Below are 12,124 nucleotides of genomic sequence, written 5' to 3'. Positions count from 1 at the left end.
TCACCAGTGAGCTTTCCTTGGTTCTGATATTGTGTATAGATACTGTTAGAGTTGTACTGTGTATATGATATCAAGATTCAATTTGTTGATTCATTTTCATACGATACTGATTGTACTGTATATCCATACTGACAAATACGACTCGATTCGCCTGGCAACAAATACACCCAGTCAGGTACGAATCGATGAATTTTCGAGGCAATACCTGTACAACTATCAAGAAAATACAGTACAACATATTACCTGTACATACTGTACAGTATTCCTGTCAATCACTAATAGCATCTAAAACCACATCCAACCCCCTCAAAGTAGGTAAAACCTCTCCTGAAGCTATACATTCCGACATGATTTGAGTAGTATCATTCCAATAATTATTTAACCATATCTGCAAATCTTGATGCAAGACGCAAGTCAAAAAAAGTAAATTGGATGATATCGAAGTAGAATTGATATCTTTGATTGATTCCCTTGAATTTAAAGATATTTTCAATTCTTTTATTATCTTGAGTGGTAAATCTGGTATCAAATTTACTATTCCTCCACCACCACCACCGGAGTGATTGGAACCTCCTGATGATGGAGCGGTGGAAGGTTGAAGTATAGATAAACAAGTCATTGTTTCAATTATACCCGATCGATCATCATTATTACTCTTATGAGAAACGTTCAAACTACCTGATAAATTTTCGATCAAAAGGTGATTTATATGAGTGGATGATAATGGACCGTATCGATCTCTGATTTCGGCAATACGGGATAAATGTTGGATCTTGGATGGGTAGGTGGATGTTTCTCGGTTGATGGCTGCTTTTGAGTCCTATTATGGGTTACAGTATGTCGAAACGAACGAAGATATCAGTGGGTTTTAATAATAATGGTAATGTATGTGTTTACTAATTTACTTACTCGATTGATGACAGGCTGATTGATATACAGTAGATCAATACACAGAAACAGCAATGACAGTAATCAGCATGTGCACCATCATCAAATATAGAAACTGATCTGATTTCTATCTAAATGTCTGATCCACTCACATTCCTCTCGACCGTACCTAAATGTCCATAAATACTACTAACCAAAGCCTTTAGATCATCATCCAACCCTAATCCAGTCCCAGAGGTACTTTGGGAATTCTTCGAATTACCGAAAATCGCATGTACTTTAATCAACAACTCAAATACATCCAAACCATCTTTCGGAATTGACAACAGATTCGAGATTGCATTCAAAGAAGCATGTTGACAATCTTTTGGAATTTCAAGAGTCATTTCCAATAAGTCGTAAGTTAGTTGAGTCTGTTGATCTGAAGAGTAGCTTTCGAATTTGGACAAGTTGGATAAACCTTGGAAGATTAATGAGAGGGTGTTAGCTTCTGAGGGACGTCGGAGTCCGGTCATTATTAACTCTTTGACGGGGCCGACGTATTTCTTATGTAGGGCAGGTGGAAGGGCGGGTCTGGTGATTACGGATTAATTATCAAACGATGATCAGTGAGTAGGAAAACGAATATGGAATATTGTTACCGTAAACAGCGTAACAGCATGTCAGTGTTGGATTTATTATATTTCGATGATGATTGTGACTGTATCCTGGAAATTGAACACTCACAACAGATTACTAATAATGCAAGCTTCCACCACTGCCCTATTTGGATCCACTGAATGTAAGAAATCCATCAAACTCAGACTCTGTCGAATATGACTCCAGGCTAGAGGTTGCACTATCGCCTTGTGCGCCGTAGTGAGATGAGTCAACATTTTCGCAGCTACGATTTGAATGGATGGTTCTAAGGACTGATGTAGTGCTAAGAGAATCATGGAACATGATCTTTCGTCTAACATCGATGCGAGGGCGGGGTTGGCTAGGACCGATAGAGCTACGTGAACTACGTGGGCGTCTAATCTCGACGTCGATGTAGAACTGTATCAGCTTTTTTTCTATCTGACAACCACAATCACCAAAGTAACAGATATCGGTGCTCCAATGGGAGACTTCACTTACCATCTGCCAACAGCAAATGGGCAGCTTTGAAAGTCAGATTCCTCATTATAGATGGAGTCGCTATAATTGGATTGGTCGATAATTGCAAAGCGGCAATAACGACATTTTTACCTTTATCTTCTTCAAGACTCCACAATACCAATTTTTGAGCTCTTGCAGCGAGATCTCGATCTACAGTATATCATAACATCAATCACCAACCAGACTCCATCTTGGAAACGGAGAGTACGGGTACTTTTAGGTGAGAATTGACTCACCGGTTAGAGGAAATACGTTTAATGCTTCAAGTACAGCTTCAGTGGGATCTATGAAAACGTTTTGAGCATGAGCATGACGGATCATTAGATAGTAGGTGAAAGGCACCAACTCACATCCACATTGTTTATCACTTAGTAGATCATCAATAATATCAGTCAAAGTTTGTATAATCCTCTTTGCCAAATTGGGTAACAACGTAGCTATCATTTCCAACAATTCCACATCGGCAAGTAAGATGTGATGTGGATGATGGAGGTATTCTATCATGACGTCTAGAGTTATTGGACCGAGGGATGCTAAGAGACGAGCTAGTAGTTTTTGAGCTGCTTTTTGGCTAAGGAGACAATACAACGTTAGAGAAAGAATGATAGTATATAGCAACGAGAGTAGGAAGATAAAGTACGGTAAACTCACTCTTTAGGTCTTGTTTGCTCTTTCAATACTCCCAAAGCAGTTTGTCCAACTTCTTCCAAGAATGGTTCGAAGCTATTACGTTGACCAAACAATCAGCCTTACGAACTTTAGCACTGATCTTGGGTATACGAAACATGATCACTCGCCGATGCAATACAACCCCCGCAACCTGCCCCAAGCCCCGCAACGCCGCCACCCTCAGTCCCTCACCCGTACTCTGTGTTAGACCCAGCATGAATCTGATTGTACTGTCCATCAACCCATTCTCCACGAACGACATCGTATCCCATGTGGCAAGTATCGGCAATGCCGCACAAAGTGCAATTTGCGCTGAGGGAGATACTTTGGAGGAGAGGGGGAGGAGAAGGTTGTATATTGATTTGGAAGAGCAGGTGGTTGGGTATCGGACTCGAAGATCATTACGGAGTAACTATATAATGCAAATCATGATAGTATCATTTTGAGTATATATTGGATTCACATGGAGTGAGTGCAGATCACGTGTTGGACTCACCATTGGTGTATGCTCAATGATGAAACAACACCATGCCAAACCTTCTTCTTCTTTACCCGCTACACCTTGGGCATGTGCAACCGAATGAGTCTGTTCTTCGCATAATCTGAGACTTGCAGCCAACAACGAATGTGTAGACTGTAAGATTGTCTGACACGATGAAGCTTTTTCAGAAGGTGAGTAGATCTTGAGTGCTCGAATGAGTGATTCTTGCGAGACTGACTTGTCCTACGACACACATATATATCTAATGTGAATTAATCAGTAAATACTCGTACAGTAATCAGTATGAGCAATCAGTCTCGAGTACTAGCTTGAAAATACAGAATATCCCCTATAAACGATACTTTACGAGGTACAAGTCATACGACTTACCGCACTTCCAAAAGCAGCCATCTGAACCTGCCTTAACAAAACCGGTAAATGACTTTCAAACAATATCGAACTACTTCTTTCTATACCCAGTATAATACACAATGCAAGATTCGAAGCTATCTGATCGCCTCTTAGTAAGAGGGTTTCAATCGCTAGGGAAACCGCTTCGGAAGTTAAGCTGGACATTGCCATTGCTTGGCCTGGAGGAGTATGCCAAATAGTCAATATTAGCTATGCACGTTTTCGCCATATCCCATTCACTTTTGAATATGTATGAATCGATATTGGTCGTTCAACGTTTAGATGAAAGGTGGACCCACCATACAAATACGCCGCAGCTTGTCCCCTTTTATCAGCAACAGGTCGATCGAATATGATACTTTCCAACGTCTCGCATGTATAGGCATGTACGTCCGTCAAACCATTGAGAGATGGTGCGTATAGATCTAGGGTATCTATCACTTTGGCTAAACCATATACCAAAAATATCAGTACGATATACTCATACTGATTTTTGTAGTTTGCTATTTGTGACGGTTGAAGGGACTTACCGAATATCTTCAATGCTTTGGATAACGATTCATCTTGATCGTTTTTATCATTCAACAGTTGATCGATCTTGGATTTTAACTGTAACCATTCTGCTGAGAATCTCACACCTCCTAGAGATTGCTACGAGACATTGCAGATCAGCGCAATTTACTGTCATGTTTTTTATAGACTATACTCACCTCGGCGGCTTGATGATCCAGTATAGCAGGAAGGTTCGCCAGTGTCCTATCGTATGATTCATGATTGATCCTATCGTATGATTCATGATTGATCTCTTCCGTCAGATGAAGATATGTCTTTCGCCACTCACTCGTCCCCACCATCTAGAAAGAAATCGTATAAGCCACTTAAGAAGCTTGTCATATTAGGTAAATCTTGTGTCAGCTTCGCTTTTGCCCTATCATATAAGTACCAGTGTAATGTGAATTTAGGTTTGTTGGATTTTACTTTGATATCATATGTTCTGTCAGTATGTCTGTCAGTATTATCGACATCGAACATAGCAACTGCTTGCGTCAGTAATCAGTATAGCTGGGCTCATACTCGCCTATAATGTCAGACATCACGCACTCTTTTGAGAAGTGAGATGAATGAAAGGATGAGAAGTGTGCAGATAGGTGGTATCAGAAGGCTCCTTATGTATGGGTGGAGGTTACTCAGTTGTTGGTGTCATAACGCACGTCATCCTAGACATTCCTCACTAACACTTTCTCACATCGCATCCTACATTATCCGTACCATCATTCTCTTGTCCACTTTAACAACCCAACGCAAATGTCTCAACCCTCTAGTGGATCGTGGTACGACACCCTCACTTCAACACCCGTACTGATCGCAACAGCCGTAGGAGTTTCTTTCGCCGCTATCTTCGCTGCGACTTCCTCCTCTTCCAAGACTACTCAACAGGTCAAAGAACAGGTGAAAGAAGTTAAGAACGCTGCTGTGAACGCTGCTGACGCCAAAGGAAAGGCCGCACAAGCTGTACGTTCCCGTCTCCTGCAAGGAGAAGCAAGTTGACGTAGCTGATGGTCATGATGTGGTGGGGAATAGGGAGCATCAATCATGTCTGCGCCTGCTGCTGATTTGGCTCCTCCTAAGGTATGTTCAACATATGTCGGCATCAAGTTATCTATCCACTAGGCCACGATACGAGGATTGACAAATGCAAGAGATAAGCTGATGTGCTTCTGCACTTTACAGGATGACCCCATCCCCGCCTCTGAACTATCCCAATACGATGGCTCGGACCCTTCCAAACCTATCTACGTAGCTATCAAGGGGCGTGTGTTTGACGTGAGCAACAAAGCGGAGATGTACGGGAAAGGAAAAGGGTATAACATCTTTGCTGGAAGAGATGCAAGTAAAGGCCTTGGTAGGTTGTCCTTCGCACATAAAAGCTATAGAAGAGAAGAAGGATGGCCCAAGCTGATGTATGTGTTCTTGTTGTGATTTACAGGAATGTCATCACTTGATATCAAAGATGCCGTACCGGATTATTCATCTCTCAATGAATCTCAGTTGAATACTTTGAATCAATGGGAATCATTCTTTGAGAAGGTGAGTCGGTGTATACCGAACATACGTATATATATGTATATAATGAGAAGCAGAAATGATCAAGCTGATACTCTGATCCATAGCGATACAATGTTGTCGGTAAAGTCGTTCCATGATATGAGCCAGCAAACTGAATAGCTCTAGAAGGGATCGTACCATGTTTGTTTATGAAGTATAATTTCCATCACAAGCTCATGCAGAATATAACAGAATATAACGGAGTAATGTAGCCGCAATTACTCAAACTACTCGCACTGACCACCTCTGTGAACCCTCAACCTAAGAATGGACCAAAGCATTGACCATCAACAGCATCCTCATTCCGAACACGACCTCTTGGCCTCTGACTCGGACTCGCACTCGGACGGCGTATATCAGCTCACACGACCACGATTGACATCCCTTTGATCGTGCCAAGGGGACACTAGCTGCCAATCCTGAAACAGGATTGGATAGGATCGATAAGTTAGATCCTTTGTATCCTAGTATCCTGACACTTAGCTGAACAACAGAGTATGAGCGTACAGTGTGAACGAGTATATTCAAGAAACAAGATATGTATGTTTTTGATTTATGGAGATTACTGCACATCTATATCGTCCATCTTTGAAAAGAAAAGACGGCATTGTCAAGTCTTGAATCGAATCGAGTCTTCTTTTGCATTCATAACACAAGTATCTGTGTGAGTTGTAGAACAAGAAAATCGTATCATAATGGTTGTCTTGTTCATCTGACAATTCTCTTCTCAATCCCCAAAGTGCTGTCAAAAACGGAGACAGCGAAAAATACCAAGAATGTCAGCTAATAACTACTACGGCACACCCCCTCCCCAACAAGCTTATGGAGGTGCACCGGGATATCCACCTAATGGTGCGCCTCCTCCGCCTGGACAATGGGATCCTAAGTGAGTATAGACGGACTTCCACAAGGTAGAAGTAAAGTATGGGTGAACTGATGACCGATCATCCATGATTGGGATCGTCATTATAGCCAACAAGCACCTCCCGTAAGCTTCAAACTTGGATCATTATACCTGCTGTCCTCCTCACATCTTTTACGCTTTCTTAGCTCTGCTGACTTTGCTCATGTGTCCAGCCAATGCACACCCAATACGCACCCCAACCTCAGATGGGCTACGATCCCAACCAAAACCAACAAGTGCCCCCACAAGGCGACACAGATAGAGGTGCAGGTACAGCAGCGGCATGTTGTGGATTAGGTGCATGTTGTCTATGTTGTTTGCAATGTTGTGCTTTGGAAGCTTGCTGCGATGCTGTCTTTTGAGAATGTTGATTTTGGGCGAAGGATAGGACGGAACGGAACACAAATATTGTATCTTGGATGACACGAAAAAGTAGAATGATTATGGATGTAGTTTGGGATAGTATAGATTATGCTCATCGATGAAAATGTGATATAGATACATACAATATTATTCACTCGTTCTCACAAATCATATCTCCTCGTCCTCCCCTTCCCTCTGTCCTTGTACGATCTCACTCTCATCCCCTACACCCAGTCCATTCCCATCACGAGTCTCATCCGCACCTTCAACGATATCCTCTTCCTCGTCCTCCTCTTCATTATCGTTCTCACCTTCACCTTCTTCATCATCATCTACCATCCCCACATCACCCTCGCCATCATTGACTGTCCCACTGGATTTCCTAGGTCCTTTGTTCTTATTGGCATTGGCTGCTGATTTCTTGGCTAATTTGGCAGCTTGAATATGATTCCGGTATGCTACGTGATTGAATCTATCAGCTTCAGCTTGGATTCTCTCCTGAAATTCGTGAAGATCTTTCTCAAGGAAATATATAGTAGACCAGTGAATGATGTTTAATTTCATGAAGTAACAATCACCCTGTAATTCCTGTTCCAAAAGCGGTACCAACGCATCACTAGGTCCGAAATCCAACTCTGTTATGGCTTTGATTACGTCCGAGGCTGTTATGGTCTTCCCGGATCTAGATACAGCTTGGTCGTGTGCGCTGAAGAAGACATCGAATGATCAGCTATCAGACGATGTTCTACAGGTTTGTCTCGCAGACGTTTTTGCCGTTCAAATTAAGGAAGATTTAGGCTCACGCTGAGGCTATTGATCCGAAAGAAAAATAGGTATCAGCTGAAGCACATGTCTTCCTCTTTAACCGTGCCATTCCGGTAGATGTACTGATATAATACTCACTCAAATAATTTATGAACAACGTTGATCCCCTTAACAAAGCTATTGTCACATCCTGCTGCATCTTAACATTATCCGGTACCTACCCAACCCAGTCCATCAGCGAGAAAACACAACGGGTTAAAGTCATTAAGAGGTTTCTCTCTACTCACACTTCCTTTGGCCAGCTTTGTCAGATTACTCTTGGGCAGCTCAAATTCGCTTATCCCACTTGAGTTGGCTTTCTGCTGAGCTAAAGAAGCGGAATTCATGTGGGTGGGTGGTTGCCAGCCTTGAGGAGGGCCTGTGAGTTTAGGTGGCATCGTGAGCAGGGGAAGGAAGAAGACACTGGTGGTGATTTGAGTGGTGAGTGGAAGAGTTATCCCAGAGCTAGAGACCGGCGCTTGAGCGAGAAATGATGATATCAATTAGATGAATGAGCGAACAAGATAGATGAGTGGATGAACAGATGAACAGATGAACGCGATCTTTTTTTGGGAAGTCATGTTTGCGCACAGACGCGTGTATGAAATTTGATCCCGATCGTCTACTTCTATGTACGATGTGAATAAAATACCGTACCATACTGACAAGTACTCGAGTAGCATGTATGCGTAGCGAATTGACTGCAGAGAATCTCGAAGAAGATATAATAGGAAGGTTCGATCAGTCCTCCCCTTTGAGAGGTAGATATGGCCCAAAATGGAACATTGGAGGAAGGGAAAGTAAGTCAACGCAAGGCCAGGCAGTTCATACTGTTCGGCCCGTAAGTATGAAGCTCAATTTCAGGTATAAGAACCATTCGACGTGATACGCTCGTATAATGCATGACCTGAAGTAAACTACCTGGCTAGATAAGGATAGGTGAAAATGACCTATCTATCATTTATACTCGTACAATCTCGTATATTATACTGTGGTTGGGACAAAATTCCATCAGCTCAAGGTTCATTGGTAAAAGGGTGTGTAGCGTGTCAAGTGGATTTGATTAGGGTGGACATGGTGAGAACGGTCAGTTAACTCACATGACAACATTTACCACTATCAGCGGTACTGCATCGATATTTATCATCAGTACAATATTCCCCTTATCGTTATTGTCACTCGAAAATTACGCTCACTCACTCCTCATCAACGTCCTAGTCGCACTTATCAAATTAACCAATTTCGCTTTCACCCCCGGACCTTCATTTCCATTCTGACCGAACGCATCGTTGTACATGTGTGGGTTGGGTGAATGACCGAATCCTACGTTACTGTTGGCGTTGGATGGGGTAGAGGATGACCAGCCGACTAGGTTAAATCAGGTTATCAGCAATGAGTCGCTATCAATACAACGTACAGAATTTGGAGGTGAGTAAGAGAAGGGAGGGACAAGAGGAACACAGTTCAATACTCACTCCTAGCCAAGAACCTCTCTTCATTCAGTATCGCTATAGCGTTGGTCAAAAGTAGACCTATGTAAAGCAAATTGCCGAAATAACCAAATATCATCGTGAGGGTGATGCGTGGTGTGTGTCTCTATCGCTCAATGTGATACGTAGTCGGATCTGGGATGCTCTTGTCTCGTTGTTTGGTGGTGGCGTTGAGGATGTTGAGGACGGTTAGATGGATGGTGATAAAGAGCAACGTTCCACATACATCATATCATATCGTTCCAGCGAGTGACGATGGATGCGACTTCCGGATATCTGTCACGTGACTTTGAGGTGCCAGAATGGGACTATTCACCATGGCGTATATAAAGACATGACATGTTGATCATACCTCTACATAAACCATCTATATATCCATACAACACCTAGCTCTTCCGGGTAAAACTCTACAGAGGAGCTCTCAGGCCACCACAAAGGAGAAAGACATAAAGCGTTGTACCAAAAGGGAATCCCGACTTGACGATATAGCTCAAACGCCTGAACCACATTCCTCAGGCATATCTCCTCCACTTCCCTCCCTCTCTCCCCTGTTCACGATATACTATACATCCATCTTCTCCACCAGCACCAAACGTAGAGAAAATTCGACATGCCAGCTCCGACACAGCAGAGCGGACCACCTTCCCAAGGTTATTCGTCAGATGCAGCTGCCGCTCAAGCTGCTCAGGCGGCAGAGATGAGTGTGATTCTATGTACGGCTGGGTGTGAGTGTTTCATCTCCATGTTCACATACCTCTCTACCCATAAATGAATTTGAACATGGGCAATCGGACATGGCTTGAGGCTGACATGTCTTCCTGTGGATATTTAGACGACCACTCGATACGGTTCTGGGAAGCTTGGTCAGGTATATGTTATAGGCAAATCACCTTACAACCTCAGTGGGTGAGTGTAGTCTCTCCTGATTATATTACATACAACCGGAAATCATAAAAGCTGAGATGGATACTCACCATCACAGAAACAAGTTAATCGTCTAGCTATAAGTCCAGATAAAGCTTATCTAGCAGCGGCAGGTAACGGAGCTGTGAGGTGAGTATTTGATTTCATGGACATCTTTATGGCAAACGGAGCTTATGCTTTCCTTCTATACGTAGGATATGGGATATAGCGTCTTTATCGAATACACCAGTAAGCTACTCTTTGTTCTTCATTTTGGATTCCCAAGGAGGTTGTGCTAATCTAATATCCATTCTGATACAGATAGCGACATTAGAAGGACACACCGCCAATGTGGTAGCTCTAGCATACTCTGCGATGGGTAAATGGATCGTAACAGGGAGCGAAGATGGTTCAGTCAAAGTATGGGATACTAGGTGAGCTACTCCCAGTGACATCATCATCTTGTTGTTATCAACATCCTTGAAAACCAAAGAAAGAATGAAAGAGAGAAAGAATGGAGAAGAGTGCTGATCGTTCTGGTTTTCTTCGATAGAACCGCTCAGATACAGCGTAATTACCTCCACGACTGTCCAGTAAACGACGTGATCATCCATCCAAATCAGGGAGAATTGATTTCATGCGACCAATCTGGTTCAGTGAAAATTTGGGATTTGGCCGATAATACCTGTACTCATGAGTTGGTAAGTCTCGCGCTCAGTCATACTATTGGTCACCTATCAGAGCTTGATCCTCGATTCTGACACACTGTATTCGATTATTTGGTTGTTTAGGTACCTGATGAAGATGTTCCAATAAGAAGTGTCAGTATAGCATCGGATGGAAGTACGTTAGTAGCTGGTAACAATCATGTGAGTTCGAAATATGAGCTTTGTCGGGAATTGCTCTAATCAAACGATGGATCAGGTAGGACCACGCTGACTAAATTACGTGTAGGGTATGATATACGTATGGAGGATTGTTCCTGTCCCAGATGGGAATGCCAACCTACTACCAGTGACGAGTTTCAGAGCACACTCAAAATACATTACAAGGGTTATATTGAGTCCTGATACCAAGTGAGTATCAGCTACGATCGGTATTCTTGATCGTAACGGAGTAATGGATTGATTGTCTGATGATTTGTTTCTCTATAGATACCTTGCGACTTGTTCGGCTGATACGACAGTCAAGGTATGGTCAACGGAAGGACTAGATTACGCTTTGGAAAAGACATTACAGGGACATCAGAGATGGGTATGGGATGCTGCGTTCAGTGCCGATTCGGCATATCTCGTCACGGGTGAGTCATCATATCCCCAACTACTCGATCTATTTACAGTAACAAACACATGTCACCTCGATGAAATGGGGAAATTCCGTAGTCGGACTACTAAACTGCTCTGATTTATCTTTCGTTTATAGCTTCGAGTGATCATGCAGCGAGATTATGGGATTTGACTTCTGGTGAGACTGTAAGACAGTATGATGGACATCACCGGTGAGTTCATCACTACTTGACATCATCCATACTCTGCACGATCCAGTGAGGATATTCACTGATGATGAATATTACTTGAATCACGTGTTATAGAGCCGCAGTATGTTGTGCATTGAACGATATCAACCTGGCCTAGATCGATATACACAAGTATATGTACATAATTTAGAATTATTAGGTTGATTTGATATTTTTGGTACCTTACCAAGGCGAAATTGGATAATTATCTCACTCCCTGTTCTCAATGTTATACCCAAATCCCTCGAAGATCTAGTGTGTGTACCGTGTGATACCATCTTAAAGTGATACGAGTATCGAAATATCTACAATGCATTTAAACAATAAGACTATGTATGTTTACCACTATGTAAGATCATCATTCGTTAATCACCATCGACTGATACTAAAATCTACTTTCAGGTAGTATTCAGAATGAATCTCGTCATCTATATAGGTTTATCATATGA

The 12,124-nt window shown here is 42.4% G+C and overlaps 6 protein-coding genes across 6 annotated transcripts; 3 read left to right on the top strand and 3 right to left on the bottom strand.

The window, feature by feature from the left end:
* Positions 1 to 268: 268 nt before the first annotated feature.
* V865_007764 (uncharacterized protein) lies at positions 269 to 4,483 on the bottom strand (the record flags this gene model as incomplete). The annotated part of the gene is made up of 15 exons (XM_066231506.1): positions 269 to 820; positions 910 to 924; positions 1,041 to 1,461; positions 1,615 to 1,903; positions 2,008 to 2,178; positions 2,265 to 2,312; positions 2,379 to 2,599; positions 2,680 to 2,751; positions 2,826 to 3,109; positions 3,194 to 3,421; positions 3,569 to 3,768; positions 3,889 to 4,035; positions 4,120 to 4,240; positions 4,300 to 4,345; positions 4,431 to 4,483. The coding sequence occupies 15 exons, from the start codon at positions 4,481 to 4,483 to the stop codon at positions 269 to 271; spliced, it is 2,868 nt and encodes a 955-aa protein (XP_066087603.1).
* A 411-nt stretch (positions 4,484 to 4,894) lies between these two features.
* On the top strand, positions 4,895 to 5,793 carry V865_007763 (uncharacterized protein; the record flags this gene model as incomplete). The annotated part of the gene is made up of 5 exons (XM_066231505.1): positions 4,895 to 5,101; positions 5,171 to 5,218; positions 5,321 to 5,492; positions 5,577 to 5,677; positions 5,761 to 5,793. 5 exons carry the CDS (start codon positions 4,895 to 4,897, stop codon positions 5,791 to 5,793), a joined length of 561 nt encoding a protein of 186 aa, XP_066087602.1.
* A 678-nt stretch (positions 5,794 to 6,471) lies between these two features.
* Positions 6,472 to 6,961, top strand: V865_007762 (uncharacterized protein; the record flags this gene model as incomplete). Its single annotated transcript, XM_066231504.1, has 3 exons — positions 6,472 to 6,581; positions 6,668 to 6,683; positions 6,773 to 6,961. The coding sequence occupies 3 exons, from the start codon at positions 6,472 to 6,474 to the stop codon at positions 6,959 to 6,961; spliced, it is 315 nt and encodes a 104-aa protein (XP_066087601.1).
* Positions 6,962 to 7,130: 169 nt separating this feature from the next.
* On the bottom strand, positions 7,131 to 8,164 carry V865_007761 (uncharacterized protein; the record flags this gene model as incomplete). The annotated part of the gene is made up of 5 exons (XM_066231503.1): positions 7,131 to 7,420; positions 7,541 to 7,668; positions 7,766 to 7,772; positions 7,866 to 7,944; positions 8,015 to 8,164. 5 exons carry the CDS (start codon positions 8,162 to 8,164, stop codon positions 7,131 to 7,133), a joined length of 654 nt encoding a protein of 217 aa, XP_066087600.1.
* A 698-nt stretch (positions 8,165 to 8,862) lies between these two features.
* V865_007760 (uncharacterized protein) lies at positions 8,863 to 9,335 on the bottom strand (the record flags this gene model as incomplete). The annotated part of the gene is made up of 3 exons (XM_066231502.1): positions 8,863 to 8,894; positions 8,967 to 9,134; positions 9,242 to 9,335. 3 exons carry the CDS (start codon positions 9,333 to 9,335, stop codon positions 8,863 to 8,865), a joined length of 294 nt encoding a protein of 97 aa, XP_066087599.1.
* A 531-nt stretch (positions 9,336 to 9,866) lies between these two features.
* On the top strand, positions 9,867 to 11,793 carry V865_007759 (uncharacterized protein; the record flags this gene model as incomplete). Its single annotated transcript, XM_066231501.1, has 11 exons — positions 9,867 to 9,981; positions 10,089 to 10,162; positions 10,239 to 10,309; positions 10,375 to 10,408; positions 10,481 to 10,593; positions 10,713 to 10,860; positions 10,951 to 11,028; positions 11,114 to 11,235; positions 11,314 to 11,459; positions 11,582 to 11,657; positions 11,751 to 11,793. 11 exons carry the CDS (start codon positions 9,867 to 9,869, stop codon positions 11,791 to 11,793), a joined length of 1,020 nt encoding a protein of 339 aa, XP_066087598.1.
* Between the last annotated feature and the right edge of the window lie 331 nt (positions 11,794 to 12,124).

The sequence above is a fragment of the Kwoniella europaea genome, chromosome 2 (genome assembly GCF_036810445.1).
Source record: "Kwoniella europaea PYCC6329 chromosome 2, complete sequence".
Taxonomy (NCBI): Eukaryota; Fungi; Basidiomycota; class Tremellomycetes; order Tremellales; family Cryptococcaceae; genus Kwoniella; species Kwoniella europaea.
This window is presented reverse-complemented; position numbering and strand designations above follow the sequence as displayed.